Source organism: Panthera uncia, chromosome X (genome assembly GCF_023721935.1).
Source record: "Panthera uncia isolate 11264 chromosome X, Puncia_PCG_1.0, whole genome shotgun sequence".
NCBI classification, from domain to species: Eukaryota; Metazoa; Chordata; class Mammalia; order Carnivora; family Felidae; genus Panthera; species Panthera uncia.
The window spans coordinates 26,738,954-26,760,840 of NC_064817.1; the positions used below are offsets into that span (position 1 = coordinate 26,738,954).

The 21,887-nt window shown below is 37.6% G+C and overlaps 1 protein-coding gene across 1 annotated transcript in view; it reads right to left on the reverse strand.

The window, feature by feature from the left end:
- Nucleotides 1-21,887, reverse strand: part of DMD (dystrophin) — a 1,998,908-nt gene that overhangs the window by 1,255,983 nt on the left and 721,038 nt on the right. Inside the window, exons 26-29 of the mRNA XM_049644567.1 lie at nucleotides 20,456-20,626; nucleotides 14,298-14,480; nucleotides 7,969-8,103; nucleotides 6,200-6,349 (exon numbers count right to left, since the gene is read on the reverse strand). Coding sequence (XP_049500524.1) covers nucleotides 6,200-6,349; nucleotides 7,969-8,103; nucleotides 14,298-14,480; nucleotides 20,456-20,626 — 639 coding nt within the window. The remainder of the gene's footprint in view (nucleotides 1-6,199; nucleotides 6,350-7,968; nucleotides 8,104-14,297; nucleotides 14,481-20,455; nucleotides 20,627-21,887) is intronic.

Consider the following 21,887-nt stretch of genomic DNA (forward strand, 5'->3'; position numbering starts at 1 on the left):
AATAATTCACAAGAGGGATGAAACAATGACTCATCAAGAGAAGTGGCGAAGACTTTCGACTTCTAAATGTGTGATTTTAAGATTTAGGACTCTAAGATGATTTCTTTTAGTCATCCCTAATACTTTTAAGCTCATGCTATAAGCTTTCCTGAGAAATTGGCAAACCAGTGAACTGCGATATTCACTTCTCACAGGCAGCTTTTACTGTTAATATAAGGAAAAGATCATTGTGACTGGAGGTACTACGGTCAAATGGTCATGTGCCCAGGCTCCAAGTGCAAAGAGACTTGGGTCTAAATGCTTGATAGCCTCTTACTATCTCCGTGGCCTCTGATACCATTTCCATTTCTATACAAGAGGTTGTACAGGACCTTAAAACATATGGCTATTGCGCCAACAAATGAAAAAATGCATGCTGAACACTTAGAGCAGTGACTGGTCCTTTGCAGCCATTAGACTATTATTGCTCTTATTATGTATTTTGCTGTATCACTAACAAATCTTCTGTAGCTCCGTTAGTCTGTAATAAGTTGTAAAAATCAGATGATTTGGTCTGATTTTTGGAGCTGTTTCTTGGCTTGCTAACCATCTTCCAAATCATTACTACGAGTAGAAAATTTAGTGCCATATGATTATGAAGTGAATGATGCCTTTTCAAGGAATGGAAATAATTTATTACTTATCTGAATGCAAACTCACACTCTCAAATTAGGAACGGGATCTAGCATATCTCTTAAATATTCATAGGCAATAAAAACTCCGGCTGTTTGATCGATTTAACAGGCAACTGAATGTTTCCTTTGCTCTGCATAATTGCAGCTATAAGAAACATTAGGTGGGCAATATAAAAAAATCCACAAACCTCTGACATGGGCATTTAATTGAGAAGAAAATGGGCTAAGGCTCATCTTCAAAGGGCACTTTGTTTATTAATGGAAAAACCATTTTTCTTTAGCCAACAACAACAACAAAAACAAGAAAATTATGGCTTAAATTTAGAATTTTTCACTATAACAATCCAACACACTGTATAGATGGTTTTGGAAAATAAGTGAAATCAATTTAAAAACTATTACTGTAATCATTTTATCTCCTCAGCCCCTTGGATAATTTATCCCAAGGTTCTTTCTACCCTGAACCAAACATTAGTCTTCTCAACTAAATATTCAGTGGGAACACCCAAATGATTAATTTAACTAATAAATTATTAGGTATTTCTCTATTACCTAAGTAGTTTGGAAATGCCCAAAGAACCCAGCTTATACTCTAAGAGGAAAACTCTGTCACTACCCATCATTTTAACTCAACATCATATCTTTAAAGGCGCAGCAGATTAAAGACTAGCACAAAGGAATTTGAGAAGAATATTATCTCCAACATATGTTTTTTTTTTTCTAAAGCACCAAACTTGCCTTTTTCTGACTGCCAAATTACTCTCAGGTTATTATTGGTTAGATATCTCATATTAGCATAGCCAGGACTGATACCGGTTTTAAGTTAATTTCAACTTATTTATTTTTACAACATTATGCCTGATAGACTATTGGGGCATAAGTAAAGACTTTCCAATTTTAAGACTTAGGGTATGATAAAAAATCCTTTTATCAGTGTTCTGCATTTATCTAAGCAATGAAAGTATGTGCATTTCACTGTTTTTCATATTGGAATATATGTATTTCTTTGTTTCTCCATGACCTTGGTGGGATGCACACACATACACACAAAACACAAAAGAATCCACACACATTGCTTTGAGGATAGGTACTATAGCAAACAACCTAGTAAAAATAAAACGGCATTCATTTAATGAATACATACTATGCTCTTAGTGCTATAGTAAGCACTTTCCACACAGTATTTTGTATTTTGCTCAGGAGATCCCTATGAAACAGGCGATGTTATCAGAGACGAGAAAATGGAAACTTGAAAAAATTACCCAAGGTCACATAGCTGATGAGTTATACAGGGATGTGCCAGTTATCAACTCACTGCCTCTAAACAATTGGTTGTGATACTAGAGTGTTTCTCCTTTGCCGACTGGAATGATGCTAAACTTTGTCAGTAGAGGGCACTGGAGTAACACTGGGGGAAGTAAAGACTTTTCTGTTTCACTTCTCTTTCGCTTCCGTGGCTCTGTGTTGACCCATAGGATACCTAGCGAAGCTTAACTCCTCTGTTCCCAACTCTCCCTCCCAGAAATTTCAGCATTACCCTCTACTGATGCCTTCTGACAAGCTCTGCACGTGCCCCAGTAGCAGGTTCATCATGGGTGGCAAATCCATAGGCAGCTTCCTGGCGTCCAAGCTGGTTTCCCTAAGTTCAATAGCATTGGCCACAGGTAGCTTCCTAGCAAGCGCAACAGGCACACCCTCCGGCCTCCCAGCAATTCAAGGGCATCCCCCACAGGCTACTTCCCCGTGAATTTTATCCGCACGGCACTCCAAGATTCTGTTGACACAGGCTTCAGCCCACTGACTATGTACTAGCTCTGGTGGGGTCAGCCCAGACAATTTCTTTGCCATCTCATGGGCTGGAGTCACACTCTTGCCAAACAGGTTTGAATCCCAGCCTTGTGTAGAGCTCCTCGCTTTCCTCATCAGTTCCTTCCTTGGGTACTATGCCTCCACCTTAGGGTATTCTTTGTGAGTTGTCTTCGATTTTCTCTTAAAAATTAATTCCCAGCAGATAGTTTATAGTTACTTGTATTAAACCTTCCCCGTTCAAGTTACTGTGTTGTTTGTGACCTGTCTAACCCTAACACCGAGAAAGGGACTAGCGCAACCGAAGTTTTTCTGATTCAATATTCAGTGATTTAACAACTCAGTTGGGATACAGCAGAGTAGGTGTTCAATCAAGGTTTGTTTCTGAGGTGAATTTTTATTCATTTGGGGAAAACGCCTGGTTCTGCACCAAAGACCTTTGCAATACAGGTCAAACAGAAGTCATTTTTGTGTTACTCAAGGTATGCGAGAATATTACATAAATGAGCCTGATGCCAAGGTCGGGTCAGAGAATGATCTGTCCCTAAGGATAGAATAGACAGACTGCACACTGTTAATGATTACAATTTGGGCCTTTTCACAGCTTAGCCAGGGTTGGTTTTTACAACATGACTTTTGATTTTTTTGCTTGAAACACGATTTCTGACTTGACACTAACATTCAAATATAAATAAAAGCACATTCCAACTCTGCATCAAACTCCAAATTTAAATGAACTTTGAATTAGTTGCCACCTATGAATAACTCCTCTTATTCACGTCCAGTAACAGAGCAACAAGGGTGAAAGGCCAAGGGACTGTTGGGAATCCCCTTTCCAACCCTTTGTACTGATATGGATAAAGGCTGACTAAACTACTCAAGAAAGAAAGTGGCAGGATTCAAAACCATTCAGAAGATCCCTGCAAGCGACCTTCACACTCATCTGCCCCACCCACCGTCACCTACCCCTCTGTGAGATCTGGGGGTTCTCCTATTCCAGACTTCTTTCCAATTTACAAACGTGATCAAACTTCTCCCTCACTGAAATAACCAAAGGTTTCCTGCATACTTTCCTAACATAGGATCGTAGCTTAGGGGGATACCATCCCCCTTAGGATCTTTCTTTCCCTCTGCAGCCAATGGTGCAAACTTGCCTTCCCCCTCATCTTCCCCAGTGTCTTCTGTAATGCCTCGGCATTGTCCTCACTGTCCTCAGGGAAACTCCATCAGAAGTGTTGTGGTAAATGTCGTAAGTTATGTCCTTTTTGCCCAATTGTGTCTTCACCTTACCAGGCCCCTCTATTGTATTTGACAATTTTTTCATGCCTTGTCTTAATAAACTGGTACCTCTTAAGCACCCTGCTTTCAACTTGAGTCTCCTTATACCTCTGTGACCGTTCATTCTCGTTGCCTTTGTCAACACCATTTCCTAACCCTTAATTTTATGTATAATGCTTAAATACTGTCCGTGATTCATCTTCTTTTGGCTTACCTGGGGTGATGCCATGAACTTTACAGTTTTAACTAGCACGTGGCCTGGTAAATCCTACATCTGTAAAACTAGTGTGGATCACTCTAACTCCAGACGTGTGGATGGATCTCTCTTTTACTGACTTACAGAATGTCCCCACCTAGACACCTTGTCGGTACTACAGTCAACTTCGTTGATACCCTACCACATAACCCCTTACCCTCAATGGCTCTGAGTTCACCTGAAGCTATGGCGGCCAGTTTCTGCTAACACTATAACATTCCCCCTGTAAGCACACACGCTTCATACTTTGACTGCCCTCAACAGCCAAGAAGTGCTGGGATTTTAAGCACCTGAGGGCAATCCTCCAACAAAAAGAGAGGGAAATTGGTGAATAAACACTCGAATTTCCATGAGCTCAGGGGGACAATTCTGAGCAAGTTCTGGAGCACTGGTGTTCTACATGATTTCCATAAAGCTCCCAGTTGGACTACCCTGTCACTCACAGTGGAAACTCACTGATAAAAGTACCCTTCATCAACCTTCCAAGCTTTCATTCTGCCATTCCCCCCCACTCCCTCACTTGTCCTTCTTGGTATTATCTTCCAAACTGACTACCAGCGCCCAAGTCCTTGACTCAGGGATTGCTTTTAGTTGGTATCAAACTTAAGCAGGCACCTCAGGATCAATGGAGATAAAAAGTGACATGTGATTTTTTACCTCCAAACTTGCTTTCTTTTTTTCTTATTTTCTCCATCTTGTTTATGAAAAATAAGAGATACCCAGTCACCTGAATCAGAAACCCAGATGGTCTCCTAGATGTTTCGTTTTCACTGTACCTGTCACTACTGCCCTTGCCTTCAACTGAGCTAAAAATATCACTAGTTCCTTGGTCTCACTACCTGCCATCCCCCTATCTCTTACACCACATACTCTCCATAGCCTCTGTGGGGGGAATGTGATCTGAATGAGGCACCTCTCTTCTCCTTCCCCCGTACATTTTAAACCCTTCAGTTTGTTTCCTGAGTGCATGGTTATAGACCAGACCGTTTGAGAAGCAGAGATCTCTGTCAGCAGCCTCGCTCCTGCCTACTTGTTCAATACTGCCTTCAGACGCTCCTCCACCCGTACCTTATGCTCCAACAAAACCAAATGGTTTGCAGATGTGCATATATAACCCCCCTCATATTTCCAAGTGTTTGAACGTGTATGTCTACCCATCTGGAATCACCCTCTTACACTTGCCCATTTGGCAATCTCCTACTCTACTTTTAAAATGTCATTTACAGTGAATTTTCTCTAGGAAAGGTACGCCAAACGCCTTCCAATGCCGACCCACACAGGTGTGCACCCTTTTTCTGGGTTCTCGAACCCTCTGTGGGTAACCTTTAAACACACCTTTTTGCATCTTATAAGGATAGTATTTGTTTTTATGTCCCGAACACACTAAGAAATCAGTGACTTTTTGTGTAACTACTCAGTGTCTATAAGTAATGAAGGAGAAGAACTTTCCCTACTTATTACTTAACCTTAGAAAATGGTCTCACATGTTATAGACATACTCAGTAAGTGGATATAAAACTAAACTTCATTATGACCTACGTTTTTCTTGTTGACAATCCATTCTTGATTTAGGAGAGTGTACACAAAACACTATTTGATTGGGAGTAATAGGCTATTTTCTCCTAATTTTGATTTAAAAATTAAAAAAAAACCACACACTATCAATTTTAAGTATGAAAATTCCTCTGTTATATGTAAGTTAAAACTCTTTAGTAGTACTTGGGAAAAATTAACTATTTCTAGAGTAGTAATAGGATCACACGCACTACTAACCCATCACACATGACAATAACATGTGTGTGCATGCATTGAGAAAGGTGGGCAGAGAGGGAGGAAGGTCAGGGGAGAGGGAGAAAGGGACGGGGGTACCTACACATGCTGGGTAACCTTGGGAAGGGAAAAGAATTCTGTGGTCAGTTAAGATGTGACGTAGAACCCTAGACTAACTTGTCTGTTTGTGAACTGGAGCACATTACTATATTTGGCACGTCTCAGTTTCCTGTTAAAACCCATACTTTATAATGTGTCTGTAAGATAAAATACTAAAGGGTGCATGTAAATAATTTACTCATGTTTAGCACGTGACAATCTCTTAAACCTGGAAGCTGAGCTAATATTGAAAGTACTCTTCATTTTATCAGCGATGGAAACCATTTGAAAAGATTTTTCACTCTTATCGTCATACCTCTTCATGTAGTTCTCTCCAACGAGAATTAAACGTCTCAAGTTCCTCATTGATCAGTTCATCCATGACTCCACCATCTGTTAGGGTCTGTGCCAATATGCGAATCTGATTCGGGTTATCCTCTGAATGTTGCATCAAATTTTCAAGTGACTGAAACACATGTGCAATAATTACTATTTCCCTTCTTTCGCTAAATATATTGAATTAACACAAAATGCTTAGTAACTTCTTATTTACAGATCATTAAGTTAAAAGCAATTTCAAGCAATACGTAATTGGGATCATCAAACATCAAGGATCATTGTTATTAAAACATAGGATGTTTTCGCAGGTATATCTTCATGGGCTTGTGGCAGGACTGTGGGCTGGGGTACTTAAAACTTATTCACAACCACCTTCTTCTGTGATGTCCTCTACTTTTACACCTGGAAAGACAAAATACTCAATTTCTCAACGTCTTTTATAGCTAGTGATGGCTAACTGACGTGATTCTGACAATATACACAGGTAGAAATTCAAGAGCAGTTTCCCCTCCCAAATTAAAAAAAGAAAAAAAAAGTTGTAACATTTAGAAAAAAATCCCTTTGCCCTTCATACTTTTCACACACACACAGCTTTCAAGTGGAGCAGCCATCTTTGGACTGAAAGGCAAGAAAGATAAGAATGAAGTCCTTCCATCTGATAATTTAATAGGATAACTGCATCATCACACCCCTTGCTCTGGCCACCATGCTGCTTCTACCAATGCACTGTGTGTGCTGCCTCTTTTTTGGAAGATGCATCACATGGCTGACTCACAAGGAATGCTTCATCAGTTCACACCTCTGAAGAGGGCAGGACCAACATTAGGGTCCATTTCTGACCGCGCTCATTGTTCTCTGATCCCTCTTCAGGTTCTACAATTCTCTTGAGGGAAGCAGTAAGCTGGATATATGATGTTTAGGTTTCTGTTCTAACATGCCAGAGTCTCAATGCTATCTAAGGAATCATTTTTCCCAATTTTCTTCCCATCTTAATTTATGTACCTCACTTTAGCATATTTACACAGGGACTGCATTGCAAATGGGCCTAAATAAAACCACACAGCTAAACTACATATTCATTATATATGAAGGGTAACCAAAAGTACAATAAGATGGACAGAACATAAATTGTTGTTCTAAGTTCACATAAATCAAAGTTTATACATGCAAATTCCTTTAAATTTTACTTTTGAAAGGTCTTCAAAATAAAACTTGAGAGGGTACTAAGATTCTGTAGCACAGAAAACGTAGTACATTTTAAGGATATATTTCTAATATCAGAGCATGCCCATTTGATACTTCACAACATTGCGTAAGGTACAAATTCATGCTTTTAAATAATTTAAAAGTATGGCTCAAAAAAATAATAAAAGTATATTTCAATGCAGTAAGTGTAGCTTTTACACTGGAAATAACGTTTTATATTATCGTCCCGTTTAGCTCTACTGCAAAGGAGGAAGCCTGTGCGTTCAAACTGTCTTTGCAGGTCTGGATGTGGAAGATTGACGCAGTAAAGAAAAGTGGCAACAGAGAACCTCATAATTCAGAAAAAGACAGATGTCCTTTGGAAGAGGTTATTTAAAGCCTCTTTAAAACCTTGAAGGTTTCTAGAAGACACAAAGGCTTCACCCAAAGTGCCAGTGTGGGGTGCGGGGAGGCATTAGCAAGTATGCTCTGTACTTTCTACTTGGTACTGGGCGTCCAGTGCATATCAATTATGATCGTCTAGATTAATTCACCACTTACATCCAGCACCTCAGAGATTTCCTCAGCTCCACTAGGAATATTTTCCGTGGTTTTAAGTTTGAATTCTACTTCGTTTAGCCACTTGTTTGCCTTCTCCAAGTATGACAATAATTCGTGCCAGCACGCCCAAACTTCCTAAGAAAGAAATACATAGCACAGATGAAATATTTCATACAAAAGTGACTTGACACTTTGGAATTTCCATTTGTAAAACTCTGAAAATAGAACATGTTTATTTCACATCATTCACCTTGGTCATGCTGATCATCTAATATGTTTATAATTACAAATCATTAAGGAAACCTTCTATTACAGAAATTAATTACAGGGTCAGTGATTTACTTTTTCTAAATAGAAAAATGATTCATCAACAACAGAGTATGGAAAATAAAAGAAATAAAAGAACACCTAAAAACGCATATACAAATCTAACATCTCAAAACATTAACCATGATCACTTTTCTGTGACCTCCTTTAAAGTTTACCACATGTAAGTAATTTGATAGTTAACATTAGAGTACAGATTTAGTTATAGTGCTCTTGAAACCTTACACCATATAATTTTTCCATATTACGAAGAAGACATTTTTAATGAAAATCTCAAATTTCATTAAAGTGGCTATACTTTTGTTTTCTTAACAATCAACACTTTTTGGGTAGTTAGACTATTTTTAGTTTTATTCGCTATTATAAATTTGAGGCGAGCATCATCAGGGGATATGGATATTCTTCCCTATTTCAAATTATTTCTTTCAGGTATATTAACAGGAATATGACTAGTAACTATTTCAAGGCTATGACTATTTTTAAATGGCTTGCGATATGTATTAAAAAATGATGACTGTAATAAACAAACATACTCGTATATAAAAAAAGCAAAACTTTAGGATTGCAACCAGAATACATAAAAAAGTATTCTTTGACTTTGGGTATGGGAAAGGAGATCTTAAATAAGACATTTTGTTAAAAAAAACAAACAAACAAACAAACACCATAAGACAGAGATGAATAAATGTGATTACAGTAGAAATAAACCCTTCTATTCATCAAAAGGCACCATAAAGACATTGAAAAACAGCCTCAAACTTGAAGAAAACAATTGCAAAATTTGTAACAGGTAAGTAAGAAACGAATGTCAACAAATCAATTAAAGGTGAACAGACATCCCAATAGAAAATGAAAGGAAAACCCGAACTAGCATTTCAAAGAAAAAGATACATGTGTACCCAATAAACATATGAAAATATGTTCATCCTTATTAGTAATCAAGGGAATGTAACTCAAGATTACAATGTGATACGCATGCCATGTTGACTGACTGACACAAGTGAGAAGTTTAACAATTTCAAGTGTAAGAGAAGATACGCATTAACAAAAATTTATATTTATTGCCGGTGGGTGTATAAATTGGAATGACCATTTTGGAAAACAATTTGTCATTCTCACTAAGGTGAATATTCACATAGGCAACAATTCAGCAACTCCACTGTTAGGTACACATCCTCAGAGGAACTGCTTTGTGTAGACCACAAAGACAGTTAAGAGAGTATTCATTTCAGCACTTTTTGTAATAACTAACATTTTTTAGAACAGCCTTGGTGTCTGCTAACAGGAGAATGTATAAATACACTGTATTACATTTAAACAGAGAACATAGAAGTAAAAATGGAAATTTCATCACACAGAACAACATGGAAGAGTCTCAGACACAAAACTGTTGGGCAAAATGGGCAAGCCCTAGAAAACTAAATGTTATATGTTATGATTTGTTTGCAATGCCCAAACAAGCAAAACTGAGCAACATATTATTTAGATATTCATATGTGTGTGATAAAACATTTTTAAGCAAAGAAATAATCAAGCCAAATTTCTGGATTATGGTTATAGATGTTGGGGAAAAAGTAGGAAGATGTGCTAGAGGATAAGAATACAAAAATGGTCATTTTCCATTAGCTTTGAGATGGGAAATATTGGGCAAACCTATAAATACAGTAGTGCAATCACCACATCCCACTATCCACCCCCTAATACCATTAAAAATAAAGCCAAGGAAGGAAGTTTTATTTCAAGAGAAACCAAACATTCTATCAGATTTCCCATATTTTCACTTTGTTTATAATCCATGCAAATGATGGAAGGAGGTACATTCCCTCTCCGATTGATGAAAAGCATCAGTCTTAACCTGCCTTGCCACCCAATACTACTTGCTTGGTATCTTGTGGGCAGTTTAATATAGAAAGTGAAATTAAGTATTTTGTTTTAAAAGGTGCTAGAAATCTTAAATCTGGGTCATTTCCAGCTCCTGCTGGACTACAGGCTGTCTTCCTTCTGGGCAGAGATCCCAGTGGGAAAATATAAATACCTCCTTAAATACCCGAGGGTACTTTAGAGCTTTGAAGATAAGGAGATGTGATTGGTAATGTGTCTTATTAACTTTGGTGCAGATTGAGGTAATGAACTACCTTGCTGATTTAACCATCAGGATGGATGGCCCCTTGTGTCCTCAACGTATCTGAAGGGCACAGCTGGAGAGGCTGAATGTACTGGCTTTACAGGTCACCTTTGCAAAATAAAATGTAGTCTTGCAGCCTGAATTAGGGCTAAAAGCCACTTGGAATAACTGTTAAGCTTAACAGTTTGGAACGTAAAACTACTTTGAAATCACAGAACTCACACTGGCTCTGAAGAGATTACAAACAATAAAGGAAACTTCCATTCAAAATGGTGAATTGAGCTGATGTGATAATCCCTCCACTCCCTCCTTCAGTAGTATTGAAATGCTAGATAAATTACAAAGGAAAATATTTGAGTTCATGGCTGTACTATGAAATATGAAAATCCTTAAGCAGCAGAAACAAAGAGGGAAATTAAGCACAGGTAGAAGTGGGGAGGCCAAGCTTACCAAAATACTGGAATATCAGAACAGGATATATGACGTAAAAGCTAGCATATTCAACACTAACTTGGGATGAAAAGAGAGGCACTGGTCTCATGCATTTCAGGGAGATGGAAAAGCATAAAGTTGTGTGTCACCTATCCTGAAAACAAGAGCTATAAAATCCCTACCCACTGGAGTAAAAGGAATTAGCAAGGAGGCTGAGAATCCTTTGGATTTTGGTTGGAAAATAAGGATTCACACACAAAAAGCTGAAAGCTAAGTTTATATCACACCTGAGAGTCGAATATAAGATTTCTAAGACTCTGGTAGAAACATTAGGAAAAAACTCTTAAGGACCAGAGGATAAAGGATGTCTAGTAAAACAATTCGTACTAAAGGTGAGCTCAAACATACACAAAAATTACAAGCCATGTGAGGAAATTCCCTGCCATTCAAGACAGTCACTAGTTATACAGAATGGTAGAATCCACAAGTTATAATCTAAAGACAGTGCAATTATGAAGAATTTTATAATAAATAAGTTTAGCCTGGTGTTAGAAGTTGCCAGTAGGATCTATTTTTCTTGAGATTGGCAACTAGAGCTCATACTTAAGAAATGAAAGGATTAACTTCCCTGCATTCTATGTTAGAATAGAAACTTCTGCTACATGCTTTCATAAGCTGTGGCTAAAGACAGGGCGCTGATGCAGGGGCAATGGAGGATGTGCAGGGGGGAGAATTGGAAAGTGAGGCAATTCTTTTTTTTTTTTTTTTAAAGTTATCTCCACACCCAACGTGGGACTCGAACTTACAACCCTGATAAAGAGTCACATGCTCTACCAACTGAGCCAGCCACAGGCCTCTGAGGAAATCCTTTCCCCTCAACTTTTTATTGCAGTGTTTAAGAGAAACCCATCTGGTCCCTTTTCTTTAAAGGATCTAAAATAATTTCACTCATCAAATGGGTGGGTACGTTCAGAAAAAGATTGTCGGTATGCATTCCCTCCTGAGCTTCTGGCATGGCCAAAGAGGAATCAAGGACAACTCTTGGAAGTTTCTAATTTCTGACAGTTATGGGAGATGGGGATCTGTCCGTGTTTGCAGGCTAAGATGAAATGTGGTGGGGAAATAAGACTCCAGGGTATCATGGAAACATGGGCTTAAAGGAAGTAACTATCAAGAGAATGTGGTTTAAAGCTACTGGCAAGAGTCAGCCTGAAATTGTGTTGAATACTCCAAGGTACCAAGAATGCAGAGAAGATGCTTTTGGGGATTCACAGTCTATATGAATATGGATCCCCAAAAGACCACACCAAGTCTATAGAGAACAAGCCAGATAAATCAGTGGTGATAACCTACTAAATCTGGTGATAACGTATTCATCATAACAGGTGTCTGTGGGTGTTAATGAGAGGGTACAGCAGTTGTGACCAGCAAAGAAAAGGACATTGATATGAAGAGTATACGTTCTCCTCATTAACCTCCCTTAAAGCAACACAATATGATCACTACCCCCACAAACTTATTGGAAGGGAGGGACTCTACGATCATTGTTTTTCTCTCTCCCACCTCTGTATAATTTGCTGAAGCCAGAGATTAACCTAAACTAATGGAAGATGTTAATAAACTATGAGATCAAAATTTAAATAAGACTAAATTTTAATAATTAAAAGTGAATGAAAAGTCATGGTGTCAGACTGCAATAGTGATGAGGAAGCCAACTACTGGGCAGAAATTGATGTCTGACATGGTTGGTGACAGTTATTGGGAAACCAAAACTCTTTCATTCTCATGACTCACAGAGACTTCCCAACCAAAAGAACTGCATAGGTTTAAATTGTTTCACAAAAGGAATAGAATTAATTATGCATAACCAGAAGAGTGTATAAAAGAAGAGATAAACTTCAAAATAAGTAAGTGAAATCTCAGGAAATGGAAAATAAGGTTTTGAAAAAATAGAAAATTATACACACACACATATAGAGGATGATGTGTATATAGAGATGAGTATATTTATATATCAAAGGATGAAATATATAGTAGTCAGTTGAAGAGATCATTTGAGAAATGGAAGACGGATTTCAGAAAAATACACAGAATCCAATAGACAGAAATGGAAATACAGACAATATTAAGGGGAAACCTTTAGATAATAGCATATGGTGACAGATGGTAGCCTCACTTGTAGCGAGCATAGCACAATGTATGGCGTTGTTGAATCACTACGCTTACACTTGAAACTACTGTCACACTGTGTTCAACCATACTCAAACAAATAGACAGAGAGAGAAAGCAAAATCTGTTGTCTGAGCGCTACAGAAAATACAAGAAAGAATGGGAAGGGAAGGAAACGTATGACATGGAGTTTCAGGGAAGTCAGAACTAATTCACTATATGCTCCATGAGGGAGGCACTTTGATTATCTAGGAAATTGCTTTCTGACAATATTTAAATGAAACATTTAAATACTTTCTTCTGTTCTTAATTTCTTTACGTCATTATCATTCTTTGCTTCCTGTTGGCCATGTGGTCCATTTAAAAGATATGCTAATCCCTCAGAAATCTATTTTGGGATATGTTTTCTAAAGGTGTCTTTTATTTTTATGTTAATAAAATTTCCAAGACTATTGGACTATCCCTCTATTTCTCATCTGTGATCACACTTATGACCTCTTCTATTTGAAATTATAAAGCCACCCAGTCCCTTTTTATTTCCTCTCCACTTGGTTGGAATATATATAAATTCTTTATCAACTATATTCACGGAAATGACTCACTTCATGTGGGGGAGGAGGACTTAAAGGCCAGCTAGCGAGCAGTATCTGGCAGCATCAGCTTTTAGTGCTAGGTAAAGTTTTCTGCCCCTGGGCACAACCCTTACTGTTAGTAAACAGTATTTTCACAAGGAGGATCATAATTTATTTTTGATGCAGTAACACAGTAATCATTTGAGACACATGAATTATTTATCAACTATTTCCAGATAAGCATAATCTAAGGGGTAGGAGCATGTGAAGAAGATAAAGCAGCACTTAGGATAATAAATACAATGTAAAATGTCCTTCCCAAAGAGCCAGGCAACATGTCCTGTGAAGAACTCTATAGGGCATAGCGGTTATTAAAAACAATTATAATAAAGTACACTTCTCCATGAAACGCCTTTCTAAAATACTTACGATCTTATGCACATTCAAATATATGAAAAAGTAAAGACCGGCTTCTATAAATCTTGAGAAAACCTGTAAGATTTTTGTGACCTAATAATAATGGTAGTAGTAAGAAGAATTAGAATTAGAACTGCTCACATTTACTGAGCAATAGGCTAAGTACCTGAAATAGAAATGCTCAAGCCTAAGCAGTCTTACACCAGTGTTCACGTTCTTAATCGCGGAGCATCATACATGACCATAAACTGACACATAATGAATAAAGATCAAGAAAAGCAACTGACTTCCAAGGTCTTGCATTTTCCATTGAGCCTGGTGCAGAGCCACTGGTAGTTGGTGGTTAGAGTGTCGAGTTCCTTCTGTAAGGCCTCTCGTGCTGCAGGGGGAGCCTCAGCTATGACACTATTGACGGACTCGGTAAGGAGTTTCACTTTTGCTTCTTTTTGCTGGGCCTCTTCCTTAGCTCTCTGAAAAATAAAGAATGCTCTTTCTTAATAGTGAGTGAGGCAATGGCTTTACTTCCAAAATGCATTCCTGTCTATCATATACTTTCTTCTCCACAAGATTCCGGTTAGATCCCTATTAGAAGATGAATCAAAATAAATCCAGTGGTGACTATAATAACTTCCGTTAATTTAGGTTTAGCTAGGATTTGGAGTCAGAAAGAAAAAAAAATATCATCAGAACATAACAGCACTTTAATCAGAATGGTGGGCAAAGCAGTCTACACGTGGGTATGTATTTGCGGTGTGCTCTCTTTCTTTCAAATATAAATGTGTGTGTATGTGTGTATACACATGTCTACACACACACAGAGAGAGACACACACACACATATAAAACAAGAAACAAGTATTTCAGTACTAACTACGTTCAAAAATATCCCATACTCTAGAATTGAAATCATTTATAAATTACTCAGATGGATGAGTAATATTGAAATCAGTGCAATTATCATTGTTTAAATCGAAAGATAATTGATATAAAAAGTCTTCTTAATGCTACATCCAGGACCGTATTTTGACAAAAGAAAGTTCTGTTCAGTCACTGAACACGTACGACAGAAAGAGGAGAATAGCAGCCTCTGCTAGGAAGGAGGCTACCTGGTACTCAGCCATACCTTTTTGCTCTTCTCAGGTCGAAGATAAATTGTTTCACAGAATATCGACATCACACAAGGCTACTCTGTTACCATTGTGGATCATGACAACAATACCACTATATTCCATAGCCATGTTAGAATACGTACAAAATATAAACACTGTCCAAACCACACAAACCCAAACACTTCCCGGTCCCCATTAATATGACTCTGTGCTGCTTCTTTATCAATTCTACTGCCAAATTTACTCTAGTATTCCTTCATTCCAGGACAGATTTATTAAGCTACCAATCACAGAGTTATTCCCAGGCAGTGACAACATGCAATCCAAAGCAAAGCTCTTCAACTCTCCCTCAAATCATTTCTCCCTCAAATCATTTAACACCAGCCCCAATCCTACCACAGGTTCTAATATTCTCTGACTCCTACAACCAAGTTAGGTCCATATAATTGGACAAGTTGGGTTTATTACAGAAGTCCTTTCACTGGTTGAAGGCTGTTGGGGGAATGCTAATTTCATCCTAGTGAGGCCTGACACATAGGTGGGAAAGGTGGGATTCAGGAAGCACAAAAAGCCCTTACATAAAGAAGAACAGGTTCTGGCAGGGGGAAGTTGGACCTACATGCAGGGTAGTAAGTGAGAGTAAGGGGATATGGGCAAAAAATGGACAAGCTCAGCTATAAAATGCCTTTGTATGTTTCAACACAATCCCCCTATGCTTTTGGATTTACTCCCATAATGCCTTAAAAGTATACAATATGATGACAAATCCAAGTTGTTTTGAATACTAAATGATTGCCTTCATTGATTTTAATTTATTTCATTGAAAATTTTAGCTGAAAATTCTCCAATCTGTTTTTGCTATTACTGACCATGAGCTCTGTGTCTATACAAACCGTATTTTGACGACAGTAATTTTAGCATTACAAACAATTCTGACAACATTAATCACTTCGTATGTGCTGCTCTGGGCCATGACAGACATGCTGTAGGTGCTACTTTGGTGGTTCTTTAACAAAACCTTGCAGAATATTCAACATGAGAAAACTGAGTTTCAAAGTGTTTAGGAAAGTCATCCTGGAATCTACACCTTCTTTCTTCTAGTTTATGTTAAGCCATCTCAAATCCTCCACGAAATGAAGAAGCATGCTGTGCAGTATCCAACGAATGCAATTACATTTCATTCAAGTTACACACAACCCGTACAACTACAAAAAACGCAGGATGAGAAACATTTCCTTCTTCCTTTGTAGGGTTGCATAAATTCTTTTTTAAACAAGCTTAGAAGCAGGGAAACATTCACAGGAGAAAAGGTGGTAAGATTTTTCCACCGGAAGAAAAGGTAGAAAACTAAATAATGGTTGGCAGAATTTAGGTAAAATCCTCATCAGAAATTATGTTTTTGCTTCCCTTTGTTTCCATGAACATAACCATCATATGCTCAGACACCTTTCATTGCCAGTATCTCAAATCGGTGGTTCTCAAAATATGGTTCCTTGAAACCACTTTGGAACTTGGTCCCTGGCATCACCTGACAATGTGTTCAAAATAAAAATTCTCAGGTTTTCCTCCAGACTTACTGAATCAGAACTTATGAGGTGGGGCCTAAAAGTCTGTGTCTGAACAAGTCCTTTAGGTGAACGTGATGCTCACTCAGTTGTAAGAATCACAGTTCTAGTCTGTTACACATACGACAACAGTAAATACATCTTTGTAATTCTGGGAAGCACAAGGACTGGGGTTACCGAAAGTGTAGTTAAAAAAATATATAAAGAAGAAAACGTTGAAAGTGAAATATCAGAGATTTTTTTAAAGGTTTAATATAAAGTTTTACCATTTAGACATTGTAGAACTCCAAAAGAATTTTGAAGTCAGGTGTTGTTTATCAAACACTCCCCTAGGTTCTTTTATGTTAATTAAAAGGTTTTATTTATAGGGGCGAAAAGAAGTTACGAAAACAGCACTATCATTTTCATTAAAGCACAGGAAATAGCATAAATACACGGAAGGACATCTCCACTTTTTCCCTGAGTAAATTAGGGAGAGACGTCTAAGTAGGTCTGCCAGTCTCTTTTGACAATGAAGATAAATGTGCTCTCAATGTGAGTACAGGAGGAAGACCGGACAAGGTACCATCACTACCCTCTAACTAGTGAAACAGACCTGAAGGGATTACCTTGATTGGCAGGCAAAAAAAAAAAAAAAAAAAAAAAAAGCAAACAAACAAGAAAATGCATCTTCTTCTTGCCAACTCCCTTGGCTGTTGTTGTCATAGGCTGCCCAAGCGTTTCCTCTTTCCAGTATCACCCCCATACTGGCCTGATGTGGTACCTAGATCAGTTATTTCAACAAGTAAATCAAAGTGGACTAATTGGGTTTCTCATATCGAGAACTGTGTGTAAAAGTTTTAAATATCACACAGTCTGCTCTGTAGCACTGGAAAAAAAAAAAAAGGATCTGGTTAGCCAGATAGGCAAACTGTCCAAGGGGAGAAGGAAGAGGGCCAAAAGAGGGACAGAGCCAAAGAAAGGAACTGGGAGAAGTACAGCAGCTGCACACAAGCTCACTGCTGATTATCTACTTAGGGATCTGGGGCAGTGGCTACGTAATATTAGAGGAGACTGTGGAAACAGCCAGGAGGGGACTGAAATGTGAGAGGAAAGCAAACAGGGATGCACATGACTTGGAAAGTAAACAAAACAAAAGAAAAAACAATGTCTTGGAATCGCTTGGGATGGGATGGCATATGTGGGAATTAAATATATTCTTTACTCTTAGTTCTCCCACAGATAAAGCCTGTGACTATGACTACATTATTCAACCTACGTGAAGGTTTCAGTTTTTGGATCACCAGAGACCAAGTGTGGACCATTTTGCTTCCAAAGAATCTTCTAGCTCTCACCATCTATAATGATATAATTTCCCTAAGAGTGACCTCCCCACAGTCAAATTTAAAATCATTACAGTCTCTTGTTTGAAGGCTTACAATGGGTTTCCCCTTTCACTTGTCACGAAAACTCCCCCAAACCCTACTAAATTCCTGTATCAGCAGTTATCTACCAAACCACTCAAAATCATCTCAGGTCATTTATCCTGTTTTACTCTCTTCAGGCTGGCAGGCTTCTTTCTCTTCCCAATGAGACTTAAGGTCTTTGTAGGAACTCTTACCTCTGATTGGAATGTGCCTCTATGAGGTTTTTTTAAGGCTTTTTCTTAGGATTCATATCTCAGACTAAAGATAATGTCTCACAAATTCCCTACATGTCAAACCTTTCTAAAATACCATTTCACCGCCTGCAAGTCCCACCTAAACCCTAATTATTTTTTTATTTCACAATCTTGCTTCATGTTTTAGGCAAATTACCATGATCTCAAAAGAGTTTATTTCTCCATTCAATGCCTGCTCTCCTTCCACTAGAACGTAAGTTCCAAGTCAGGTCACTTTTATGTCTTAGTCACCACCATGTTCATTGTCTAAAATGGTATTTGGCACATAGTAAGTATGCGATTAATGTTTTTTTGCTTATATGAATAAGTGATATGTAGTATTATTAGATTAGAACAATTTTTTAGCTTTTAATACCCTGAAAACTATCACCGTTTACCCACTATAGTCTTATATCCTTATATGTTTTTTTTTTTTATTTTTTTAACGTTTATTTATTTTTGAGAGAGAGACAGAGCATGAACGGGGGAGGGTCAGAGAGAAGGAGACACAGAATCGGAAGCAGGCTCCAGGCTCTTAGCTGTCAGCACAGAGCCCGACGCGGGGCTCAAACTCACGGACCGCGAGATCATGACCTGAGCTGAAGTCGGCCGCTTAACTGACTGAGCCACCCAGGTGCCCCATCCTTATATGTTTTAATTTTACTTTGTACATGTGACAAAAACTACATAATCTAGTGATATTTAAACATATCAGTTGTGATGTATTTTCTACCTATAATAACTATTCACCGAATTATATAAATTATATAATAAAGTATATGTAATTAATTTCTTACCATGCAGCATCGATGACAATAATAACGGTAATAATAATTACTTTGTTATGGGTATCTATTTTTTGCCTGACATTGCTTGAGAACTTTCCTATTTCGTCTTTATAATAGTACTGAATAGCAGGCACTTTGATACCTAGTCCACAAATGAGGGGGTCAAGCCCATTGGGTTTAGGAAACTCAACCATGTTTACCAACAGTTGGCAAGGGAAAAAAAAAACAGATTTTAAACACAAGTGTCTGTCTCCATAATGATTTTTTTGTGTCATGAGGCCATGAGCCAAATATTTATTAATACTTAATGTAGGCTCATGTGGTTAAATGATGTGTTACTGCTAGTACAGAAAGATAACAATTATCATTATAGTTACAAATCACTGGAGGCCCACTCTGCGTCAGGCAATTGACTTACATGCAAGTTGCAACTCTCAGTACATACATTCACATTAGAAAATGACATGGTGGAAGACTCTAAAATACAGAGAACAAACCGGGGATTGCTAGACAGGGTGTTGGTGGGGGGATGGGCTAATGGGTGACAGGTATTAAGAAGGGCATTTGTTGGGATGAGCACTGTGTATTATATGTAAAGTGACAAACCACTGGGTTCTACTCCTGTAACAAATACTACACTGTATGTTAACTAACTGGAATCTATATAGATAAATTTAAAATTAAAAAAATCATATGTATGTAAAACTTTAAAATTAAAAAAAAAAAAAAGAAATGAAAATGACATGGTGCAGACATGACAAAGTAGAGATCTCTGAGTTTTCCAAGGCCACTGCATAGATTCTTCTTCAGGCCTCACTTCCCAGTCCCTGCCACATACTACTTTCCCTGGTCCCAAATCAACATTAATTTTTATGCTACTGTTTCAGAAGAAGTCCATGTAAACTCAGTGCTTTTTATTCACATTAAAAGCCATCTGTTAAAGTACTTAGTATCCAAATTCTTAGAACCCCCTTTAAAAATTAACACAGGTTGTTAACTACATTTTCCACTGTCACTGCATTAAGACTTGATATATTTTCAATTTGAATTTTCATCACTGGAAACAGCTCATGTGACAAGCTGATTCCAATACCTTAATACTATATAATTTCATGGGGAAAATGTTCCTTACAGTGATAGCCAATATTTATATTTTGACCACAATGCATTAAAAGAAATAAATGCTTCAGAATCCATAATGTGTACCAAACTTGAAGCTGAATTCATTAAAAATAAACCTCCATTATTAAGCCAAGGAAAGAACAGACAGTGCAGAATCACAAGGTTAAGCAATGTTGCATCTTTCTTTTTTTTTCTTTGTTTCATTTTACTTGGTTTATTTTACCTTCATCTCTTCAACTGCAGTCTGTAATTCGTCTGGGGTTTTATATTCAAAATCTCTCTCTAGGTATTCTTCTTCAGCTTGCGTCATCCATTCGTGCATCTCTGACAGATCTTTCTGAAGACTTACAGTTTTATCCAAACCTCCCTTTAAAGCTTCCTTTCTGGCATAGACCTTCCATAAAACAAAGCAACAAGCAAAGCATGAATATGGAAAGTCACAAAACATTGTCATTATATTATTACTCAACAGTCTGTAAATAACTGAAAGTTTAGATAGAAAAGATGAAGTAACAAGTAAAAAAGCTTACATGAATGAGGAAATAACTCATGGCGATTGGTTATACTTAATTTCACATTAGTGTTAAAATAAGATATAGCCATTTACTTGGCATACGTAATAAAATGAACATATTCCCCCTCAGACTATAATTTAGCTGTGTGTGGGGCTATGCTTTTCTGTGAATGAAGAATAGAGAAAAAGACTTTTTCATAATATGTCTCAGTTGGATACATAAATTTATTGGCACGGTTTCTAATGTTCATAAATCTGAGTCTACTCTTCCACTTTATTTTTTTAATTTTTTTTACTCTTCCACTTTAAAGAATGAATCATACAAAACACAGTGTACAAAAAGGGGTATGAATAATTGTAAATATTTATGCCCCCAACATGGAAGTACCCAAATATACAAAACAGTAACATACATAAAGAAACTCATTGATAATAATACAATAACAGTAGGGGACTTTAACAACACACTTAGATCATCTATGCAGAAAATCAACAAGGAAACTAGGGCTTTGAATGACACACTGGACAAGATGGATTTAACAGATATATTCAGAACATTTCATCCTAGAACAGCAGAATACACATTCTTTTCAAGTGCACATGGGACACTCTCCAGAATAGAACACATACTAGGTCACAAATCTGGCCTCAACAAAGACCAAAACACTGCGCCCATACCATGTATATTTTCTGACCGCAAAGCTATGAAACTTGGGGTATGTGGGTGGCTCAGTCAGTTAAGCATCCAACTCTCGACTTCAGCTCAGGTCATGATCTCATGGGTTTGTGGGTTCAAGCCCTGCATCAGACTCCATGCTGGCAGTGTGGAGCCTGCTTGGGACTTTCTCCTTCCCTCTCTGTCTTTGCCCCTTCCCCACTTGTGCTCTCCTTCACTCTCAAAATATAAATAAATAAATAATTTGTTAAAAAAGCAATGAAACTTGAAGTCAACCACAAGAAAAAATTTGGAAAGACCAAAAATACATGGAGGTTAAAGAATATCCTGCTAAAGAATGAATGGGCTAACTGAGAAATTAAAGAAGACAGGAAAAAAATACATAGAAATAAATGAAAATGAAAACACAATGAGCCAAAACCTTTGGGATGTGGCCAAAGCAGTCATAAGAGGCAAGTATTTTAG